The sequence below is a fragment of the Trichechus manatus genome, unplaced genomic scaffold (genome assembly GCF_000243295.1).
Source record: "Trichechus manatus latirostris isolate Lorelei unplaced genomic scaffold, TriManLat1.0 scaffold00135, whole genome shotgun sequence".
NCBI classification, from domain to species: Eukaryota; Metazoa; Chordata; class Mammalia; order Sirenia; family Trichechidae; genus Trichechus; species Trichechus manatus.
The window spans coordinates 4,643,441-4,653,630 of NW_004444071.1; the positions used below are offsets into that span (position 1 = coordinate 4,643,441).

The 10,190-nt window shown below is 36.3% G+C and overlaps 1 protein-coding gene across 1 annotated transcript in view; it reads left to right on the forward strand.

Annotated features, from left to right (window-relative positions):
- The window catches only part of TARS1 (threonyl-tRNA synthetase 1), a 34,108-nt gene that overhangs the window by 15,500 nt on the left and 8,418 nt on the right, over window positions 1–10,190 (forward strand). Inside the window, exons 4-11 of the mRNA XM_004385229.2 lie at window positions 1,326–1,449; window positions 2,614–2,735; window positions 3,647–3,764; window positions 5,684–5,748; window positions 5,833–5,911; window positions 6,711–6,857; window positions 7,939–8,037; window positions 9,242–9,408. Coding sequence (XP_004385286.1) covers window positions 1,326–1,449; window positions 2,614–2,735; window positions 3,647–3,764; window positions 5,684–5,748; window positions 5,833–5,911; window positions 6,711–6,857; window positions 7,939–8,037; window positions 9,242–9,408 — 921 coding nt within the window. The remainder of the gene's footprint in view (window positions 1–1,325; window positions 1,450–2,613; window positions 2,736–3,646; window positions 3,765–5,683; window positions 5,749–5,832; window positions 5,912–6,710; window positions 6,858–7,938; window positions 8,038–9,241; window positions 9,409–10,190) is intronic.

Below are 10,190 nucleotides of genomic sequence, written 5' to 3' on the forward strand. Positions count from 1 at the left end.
TGTTCTGTAAGCCTTCACCTGAAGTACAATAAAATATTAAATTTAAAAAAAAAAAGAATTAAAAAAAAAAAAAAGAGAACAAAAATTTGTTTATTCTCAGAACTTAATGATTCTAAACTGGAGTGTAGGGTTGGCTCCGAATCACTAGGGAACTTTTTCCGAATATCTGTTTCCACCCCCTGCCCACCAGAAGCCCTGTCACGGGGATTCTTTCACCTGTGTCCATGAGCTGTGTCCTACCCTCTGGTGTATTGAATGAAAAATCGTTTTTATCTTTTCAGTTACTTTAAATATTTCTGTGCCCCATAACATATAATGTGGAGCCTCGGTAGCACAGTGGTTAAGAACTATGGCTGTTAACCAAAAGGTCGGCACCAGCCACTCCTTGGAAACTCTATGGGGCAGTTCTTCCCTGTCCTGTAGAGTCATTATAAGTCAGAATCGACTCGATAGCATGGGTTTATAACCTATAATGTCAATCAAATAAAGTTGGTATACATTTATATAAATTTTATTTGACTTGATATAAAAAAGAATGAATTTATCTCTATTTAAGGGGAAAAGGGAAGAAAATGACTCCTAAGTGTGTCTGTGTAACAGTTTTATCCATACTGGAAAAAGTTTTGTTAAATAGTTCTTTATTTTACCTATATATGTACTGTAAATAATATTAGGCTATTTGCAGAATTTATTTTGATGTTAGCTTTGCCTCAAAGAAAAGATCTGTTACAGATTAAAGCAGGGAGGAGCAGCGGAGATGTTAGTAGCCCCCATTTTTCCCTTTGGAGTCTAAATAGCTTGTCTTCGTAGAAAACTTATTTGGAAAAATTAAAAATTAATCAAACCATTACCCCTTGTTGTCAAGTTGTTTACAACTCATAGTGACCCTATAGGACAGTAAAACTGCTTCACAGGGTTTCCAGTGAGCAGCTGGTGGATTCGAACTGCCGACCTTTTGGTTAGCAGCCAAGCTCTTAACCACTGTGCTGCCAGGGCTCCAATCAAACCTCTAGAAATTGTTATTGCTTGTTTATCATAGTTGTCATGTTTGCTTAAATAAGAAGCGTTAACTGTCAAATATTAATGTTCTGAATTTTGATGATCTTCCAGTTACAATCTTTGGTAAATTTGGGGAGGTTTGTTTCTTTTTCCAATTCAGTAAGCTGAATATACATCTATATATAACATACATAGTGTTAATATGTATAATATATATGTAGTGTTGATTTATTTTCCTGTTGTTGGTCTCAAATTACATATTGTGTCACAAAAGATTCTTTTTTAGATTCTCACGTTTATATATATATGTGTGTATATTTTCAAAGTCAAGGCCTGGCTGATAACACTGTTATTGCTAAAGTGAATAAAGTTGTTTGGGACCTAGACCGCCCTCTGGAAGAAGATTGTACCTTGGAGCTTCTCAAATTTGAGGATGAGGAAGCTCAAGCAGTAAGTTTGTATTCATTGTCCATTGAGTTTCAGGATGAGTATTCACATTTGCAGTCTTCTCCAGCCCATTACTACACTCAGTGCTTTATTGATGTCTTGTTGTCATATTTGAAATCTTAATTTCAAAATTCATTTTTGTCCTTCATTTAGGGAACATAATAAAAGTAAGTGCTTGCACTATAAAGTTAAGAGATGAAGTTGAATAAATTTGTTTTAACTACTTGATATTTCAGTGGGAAAAATGTTACAAAAATTTTGTAAAAATTGATGAAGCAGGTAAAAATTGCTTTCAACACTGTATCAATCAACACTTCAGCAAGATGCATACATTCAAATAAGTTTGAACAATATGTAAAGTATTCCCCATCGTATAATTGATTTCCGTATTTTTTCCCATCTTACAATGCACATTTGTTGGAAGTGCACTATAAAAATCAACCTGCATTTGATGGTAAGGTTTTCTTCTTATTTCTCCATAATGGTATACCATGTAAGGAGAAATAAAGTATTTTGTTTCAGTGATGATGGTTTACTTATATATTTTCATCAGTGATTTTCAAATATATTCTGAAGTCAATAAATTTTTTAATACTGTGTTTGTACCTTAATAATAAATCTTAAGAGCATTGGTGAAAGTATATTCGGAATCATCTGAATGACCACATAAATCTAAGTACTGCCATTTGATTTCAGTGTCCATATATGTTTCTCCTTGTGTTTTATAATTGTGTTGTGGGGCCAAATTGTATCCCTTTAATTGGCTTTGACCGATATCATAAAAACAGATGTAGTTCTTAAGTGATGTTCCATGACCAAGAAAAGGCCGATGACAGCATATCTGACGTGGGTAAATAAGACAACCATATTGCGAGTGGTGATTATTCAGGGAAAAAAATCCATCCCATTTAATTATCGATGTTAACTTGAATTTAATTAGTTTGGAAATAACTAAACCAGATGATTTCTAAGGCACAAATACAATTTAGACATTAGAATTTTTTTAAATTGTTTTGACTTTGGGTAGAATCACACCCAGTTTTTAAATTTAAATTTTCATGTATTGTGTTTATTTAAAATAATTTTTATCTCTCTTTCAGATGACCATATTCATTTATAACTTTTATGCCCAGATGTAAACCATCTCATTTTTCTTTGAACTTTCAGGTATATTGGCACTCAAGTGCTCACATAATGGGTGAAGCCATGGAAAGAGTCTATGGTGGATGTTTGTGTTATGGTCCACCCATAGAAAATGGATTCTATTATGACATGTACCTTGAAGAAGGGTAAGTTATGTAACTGGATAAAGAAAAACTCTGAATTATTGCAAGTCCGCTGTAATTAATATGTTATTTTTTAAATCATTCTCAATTAAAGGAGAAATAATAGTCTCTGGACACGCTTTTAGCTTAGTAGTGAAGTCACTTCTCAAGGTTCACCTTTTAGCCAAAGATTAGACAGGCTCATAAAATAAAATGAGACTAAAGGGGCACACCAGCCCAGGGGCAAGGACTAGAAGGCAAGAGGGGACAGGAAAGCTGGTAATAGGGAACCCAAGGTCAAGAAGGGAGAGTGTTGACATGTCGTGGGGTTGTTAACCAATGTCATAAAACAATATGTGTACTAACTGTTTAATGAGAAGCTAGTTTGTTCTATAAACCTTCATCTAAAATACAATAAAAAAAAATTTTAAAAAAAGGAGAAACAGTATAAAGCTCATTGCTTCACAGTCTTCAAGTATTTGCACTATCAAAACTTGAAGCATTGCAATTTAGTTATGAGGTAGTAAAGGCCTTAATGCTCCTCAGCCGAGGGTGGGGGGGTAGGGGGGAGGGAGAGGGTGGGGGGAGGGAGAGGGTGGGGAGAGGCAGAGGGACACTTTGTAGAGAGCTCTGTTGTAGTTCATTGGAGGACTCCAAAGGTATGTTGGGTAATAAAATGAAGCTGATCCTCACCTCTCCTTTAAACGTGGCTACAGTTATAGAGTTGTGAGTATGGGGTCATTAGTGGGAAAGATTTCCATGATGGCCAAGGTAGAGCCACTGAAAGTATAAAATAGAAAAATAATTTTATAAAAATTTTGGTGTAGAACTCTAATCTATGAGGCAAAAGTCTAATTTTTTATAATAGAACATTTCCTCCAATTTGCAGTGTGATTAGAATGGAATCAAAGAGGTTGTACTTTCTTCCCCTTCAGAGGTGTGTCCAGCAATGATTTTACTTCTTTGGAGACTTTATGTAAGAAAATCATTAAGGAAAAACAAGCTTTTGAAAGACTGGAAGTTAAGAAAGAAACTTTACTGGAAATGTTTAAGGTAATTGAACCATAACAGATGGCCTCCACTTTTATATCATTCGATTATGTCACCAGTGGCATCACTAATGCTGGTGCAGCGCGTTAACTCATGTTGTCACCCCTCTCCCCATTGACCTCTTCCCGTACCAGACCATAAAGTATCCTTAGTAATGTTTACTATCAGTTTTAATCATAGAATAATATGTGATAAATATACAGTCGGCCCTCTGTATCCACGGTTTTTACATCCGCGGATTCAACCAACCATGGATCAAAAATATTCAGAAAAAAAAGTGCTAAAAAGCAAAACTTGAATTTGCCGCACACTGAGTACTATGCTGAATCCATGCGATGCAGTGATGTGTAAGCATCCCCTGCTGTAGCCTTCTGTCATTTCATAGGTCCTCAGTCTCTCTCTAGCACTTGTCTGAGCATTGTTCACCTCGCATCTCATTTGTTTGCTACTTATGTGCACCCTCTGTTTCTGTGAAAAAATGCCTCTTAAAAAGCAATTAAGTAGTCAAAGCAATCCCTCAAAGGCTAAGTGTGAGGGGGTTGAGAAGAACAAGAGGAAGGGGTTTCAGGCTAGTAAGGGATGGCTGGCTGGCTATGAAAAGCGCTACAGCCTGAAGAACTTAAAGATCACAGGAGAACTGGCATTGACTGATGCCCAGGCAGCTTCAGCATTCCCAGAAGAGCTCAAGAAATGCAGAGAAGAAAAAGGCTGCCTTCCTGAGCAAGTCTTCAGTTGTGATGAAACCACTGTTTATATAGCATTTTCATTGTGTTAGGCATTATGAGTAATCTAGAGATGATTTAAAGTTTATGGGAGGATGTGTATAGGTTATATACAAATACTGCACTATTTTATATAAGGGACTTGAGCATCCTTGAGGGTACTGGAACCAATCCCCCACTGATACTGAGGGATGTCTATAGATGTAAATTGCTTAAATGTAATACTTCTTAAGTTATATGAATACTAACAGCAAAATTGTTTTGTAAAATCTTTCTACGTTGAATTACATTATTAGTAACTAAGCAGAAGCCTTTTTTGATTTTTCTCCTTTTCCTTTCATTACTACTTCAATCTCAAAAAAGTTACTGATAGAATAGGTTCACAAATACTAATTACCATAATATTGTAGCTAAAAAAAAAAACAAAACAAAACCTGTTGCTGTTGAGTTGATTCTGACTCATAGCAACCCTGTAAGCCAGAGTAGAACAGCCCCATAGGGTTTCCAAGGAGCAGCTGGTAGATTTGAACTGCTGAAATTTTGGTTAGCAGCCGAGCTCTTAACCACTGCGCTACCAGGGCTCCACTGTAGCTAAAACACCAGAAAATTTGACAAAATCGGTGACTATAAAAACACTGGCAACAACTAAAACAACAGCATGTGCTTATAGCACATGCAGACGAAACTACATGATTTGAAGAATGAATGTAATTGGGAAATAATGACAGCTCTGACCAGAGCACATTAAAAAAGTCAAAAAGTAAGTTAGCATAGGGTTTTTAGCCTTATAAGTATATTGATAGATATAAGCTAGGCTTATGAAAAATTTTTTGTTGTTACAACTACAGGGAAATTTTTATAAAAAATAATAAATTTCTGCTGAAACACTGCACAAAAATTTTATAGACAGTCATTTTGGTGTCACCCCCTCTGGCAGTGTTACCCTGCGTGATCTGTACCCACCTAGTTACACCACTTCATGTTACTTAAAGTTGTACTACAGGGCTTTAGTGTACTAAGTTGAAGCCTACTTTGTTTATTAGAAAAATGTAACCATGTTCTTAATACATGAAATAATGAAATATGTATATTCATAAAACGCTTTGATCAGATGTGCTGGAGGAATTGTATTTTAGTTACGTTACTTAGAAGTGAAAATTACTAGAGTGTTTTTATAAAGATAATTTTTTATATTTTCAGTATAACAAATTCAAATGCCGGATATTGAATGAAAAAGTGAATACTCCAACTACCACAGTCTATAGGTGAGAATATCAAATGTCATTAACTGCAACTGTTGCATACATTGTGTTAAATCTTTGTTAAAATTCCTTTCATTTTATCTTTAGGTGTGGCCCTTTGATAGATCTCTGCCGGGGTCCTCATGTCAGACACACTGGCAAAATTAAGACTTTAAAAATACACAAAGTAAGTGATCTACTTAATGATTATATAAACGTATTTGTCTAGCATAGATATGTGTTTAAACTTTTATTGATTTCTCTTTTCTACCATTTTTCTCAGTAGTTTGCATTTGTAAGGATAGAGATTTTTCTCATACTGTCTTCTAACTGTGGGTGCTATATGTCATCAATGTTTCATAACCCAGGTTATCTTAAGGAGTGACTGGCTCAACAGTCATCACCAGAGCACGTGGGGATGAAGGTTGAGGGGTTTCTGAAGTCAGGCAGGCAGGGGCCATTAAGGCTCTAAAAGCTTTGAGACTCATTCTGCGTGTCTGAGTCAATCATTACCCAAGGTATTCTTTGTAACAAAACTAATCCTGCCAATTGTATATTAGTTCATAACCATTTTATGAGTGATTATTACAGTGCACTTTGAATCATGAGAGTAATTGAATCATTTCAAGTTGTTTTTTATTGGTTCATTTTCCATTTTTTGTGTATTCATTTTGTGAGAGATAACCTTGCAGTCAGAGTAATTAACATTCATGGAATTGTAGTTTGAAAAGAGTATTAAGGGGTGGGTGTTTGTGAGGGGAGAAAGCAGCCAGCTTTGTGCTCAGGGATGAGCACGACTACTCTAGCTAGGCCCCAAAGCAATTGTGAGATGTTTACTAAGTGCACTTTTTATGTCATTTTTTTTCTTGTCATAAGGACTAACATGAATTTGACTTATATGTTGATTATGAGAAATAACATCCAATTCTTAAGTATGAGATATTTGCAGATTTAAATGTTGTTTCATGGTTAATCTTTGTTTTCAGAATTCTTCCACATATTGGGAAGGCAAAGCAGATATGGAAACTCTCCAGAGAATTTATGGCATTTCATTCCCAGATCCTAAAATGTTGAAAGAGTGGGAGAAGTTCCAAGAAGAAGCTAAAAACCGAGATCATAGGAAAATTGGGAGGGTATGCTAAAGAACAATGGCGTCTTGACTGAGTTTTTGTCATTTCATTTTAAATTTGAAATTTAGTATTAAGTACTAGGAATTTTCTAGTATGATGGAATAGAGATGCCTCTTGAAGAGATCTGTAACTTTCAAGTAACTATGGTACTATGTCCCGTATGAGTGTACTTACTCACTGTACACATTTTCTTTCTAGAGTGTGCTCAAAATGTATTTTAACTATTCCTTTTACTAAGAACAAACACTGATGACCTGCCATTTCTGTAAAAGAAGCATAGCAGCATTTTATGGAGCTGGGAAATCACTTAGTTCCACTGACTCATTTTAAAGATGCAGAAACTGAGTCCCAGAAAGATTAATCCACTTGTTGCCCACAGTGACACAGTGAGTCACTGATGGATTCTGTGGTGTCATTTATCCCTGTAGTCCCTTCATGTCTTCTAAATTAGAAGTTATTTTTGGCAAGAATATTCCTTCCTACCATAGTGTTCTCTGTGTGCCAGGGGTCCTCCGCTGTTAGATTATGACACTTCAGCAGGAGGCAGCATCCACTGCCATGCCCCCTTGATTGCCTCAAATAAGTTCCAGCAATAACGAAGCAATTAGTGTGGCCACTCCCTGAGATTTTGGGGCATTTGATGAAGGGGTGGTTGGAAGCCGTTGTATGTTTCCTTCACCATGGCCCAAAGTCAGGCAACTTTATCTTCTATTTCAGTATCAGTGTATTTTTCCCTGTCTCCTTCCTACCCCTATTACTGAAAAGAAAAAGAAAAAACAAAACCCAGATCTTGGAGCTTTGAGGAGTTAAAACTATGAGAGCTCCTGCTGTGAGTAGTGGAAGAGAACTGAGAGACCCCTGCTCCATTTCATGTTTGGTACACTTGACTAGATTCAGGAGGGTAACAGGCAGGAAGCATACTTGTGCTAAGTTGTAAACCAGATGCAGTTCTGTACCATTAAATTATGTATCAGAAATACTGATGGGTTTTCTTTGATACAGGAGTGTTCTGAGCTCAAGAACACTAAAGTTTATGTTGACGTTATATATGTATATAAACATCCTTTGCTTTCATTTTACTCAGGATCAAGAACTATATTTCTTCCATGAACTCAGCCCTGGAAGTTGCTTTTTCCTGCCAAAGGGAGCCTACATTTATAATACACTTATTGAATTTATCAGGGTAAACCATATACATTGTTTTCTTCTGTAGATTTAGGCTGTAAGATGATTTTATTAAATTAAGATCTGCTAAAAGGAAGGAGAATCTTGTATTTGAAAAGAAACATTTAAAAGAGTAAAAATGTGAGTCTGCTATCTTATAAAATATTTTAAAAAATGATTTCTTCCTAATACGCAATTTTGTCTGTATATGCGGATATATATACAAGACAGAAAAGAAGCTGGTAAGCTTGGAGTGGGACCTTTACACAGGCACTCTCTGCCCTCTTTGACCATTTATTTGTATTTTCCTGGAAAAAGCAAGTTAGTCTTTACATTGTCTTTTTTTTCTGTTTTAAATTATGCAGGCTTTTAAGCATAAGTTTAGTATAGAAAGTAGTATAACCAATATCTGTGTACTCACCATCCAGGTAGAACAAATTTTTACATTGTGGTATATTCATTTCTGGCTTTTTGTTAAAGAAATAAAATATGACACATAGAGTGGAAAGCCCCCTTTGGGACCCTTTTCTGATCCATTCCCTCCTTTCCTAGAAGAAACTATTATTATGAAGTTGGTATGGATCCTGTGTGTCTATGTTATTTTACACGTCCCCTACATATTGGACCCTTAAACTATTTGTTTTTGTGTGCTTCACATTTACACACATGAAGTCTCACTGTATATTAGTCTGCATTGTAACTTTTCTTTTTTTTTTTTAGATAATACAAATCAAATTTGTCCATTTTCACTGCTGTATATTATTTTGTAACTATCACAATATGCCCATTGCTTTATTGATGGACATTGATGTAATTTCCAATTTTCATATATTACTAATACTGCATTAGCATCCTTTTCAAGGCCTCCTTATGTACATATACAGGAATTCCCTCTTTTGCATATACCTACAAGGGGAATTTCTGAGTCATATGTGTGAAAACCCTGGCATAGTGTTTAAGAGTTCAGCTGCTCACCAAAAGGTCGGCAGTTCTAATCTACCAGGCACTCCTTGGAAACCCTGTGGGACAGTTCTGCTCTATCCTGTAGGGTCACTATGAGTCAGAATTGACTCGATGGCAATGGGTTTTTTGTTTGTTTTTTTAGTATATGTGTATCTTGAACTTAACTTGATAGAACAAATCTGCTTTTCAAATTTTTATTCTTACCAGAAAGTATGAGAATTTTTTTCCCCTATACATGTGTTCTGCCTTTTTTCTAACAGAGTGAATATAGAAAACGAGGATTCCAGGAGGTAGTCACCCCAAACATTTACAACAGCCGACTCTGGATGACCTCGGGCCACTGGCAGCACTACAGCGAGAACATGTTCTCCTTTGAGGTGGAGAAGGAGCTATTTGCTCTAAAACCCATGAACTGCCCTGGACACTGGTATGCAGCAGCTTTGAGTTTCTGTGAAGGATTTTCCTGTGCTATAGTTAGCTCTAGATTGCGTTCCTTCCTTTGAAAGAATTTTTGTTAAAAACAAATTACGTAATAGAAGAGTATTTAAATACAACTGTACTGTGGTATTCCAATATCTTCTGTGCCCGATTGGACCCCCCAGAACTATAGACATTCAAGATGGTACTAAAGCTGGAGCAGTGAACAAGGCAGAATGTAAAACAGGGAGACTGAATCTGGACCTTAGCATATTCTCTAGATTTTTTTTAAGAAGCATGTTCATCATAACCTACTGCTAATGAATTGATATCTTTGGGAAATTTTTGCCTTGAGGCTGTTCCACTTCCCATCCTTCTTAAAAGTTAGATGGAAACCAAGTTGGGAGCACTAGGGAGAGCTTTGGGTGCAAGTAGCTCAGGCCCAGCCCCATGGGCAGTGCCCACAGCTCCAAGCAAGAATTCAAGGGCAGACGAGGTGAGAGAGACCAGGAATCTCCATGAGGAGCCTGGGTTGTAGGCTAGGGATCCAGCTAAGTCCATTCTTAGTTTTCCCAAATTCTTCCAAGTTTCTGAAGCACTTTCAGACTAACACTTACAGGAGTGACGGGAAAGCACATCTAACTTTGGCTGGCAGTGTTATAAATGATTTGTATGTGGCTAAGGTTTTTTTTTTTTTTTTTTTTTTTTTTAAGTATGAGCCTTAAAGGCACTCCTTAAATTAATGTAAATATTGAGCACTAGGACTTGACTTCAGGCTTTTGGGAAATTTTT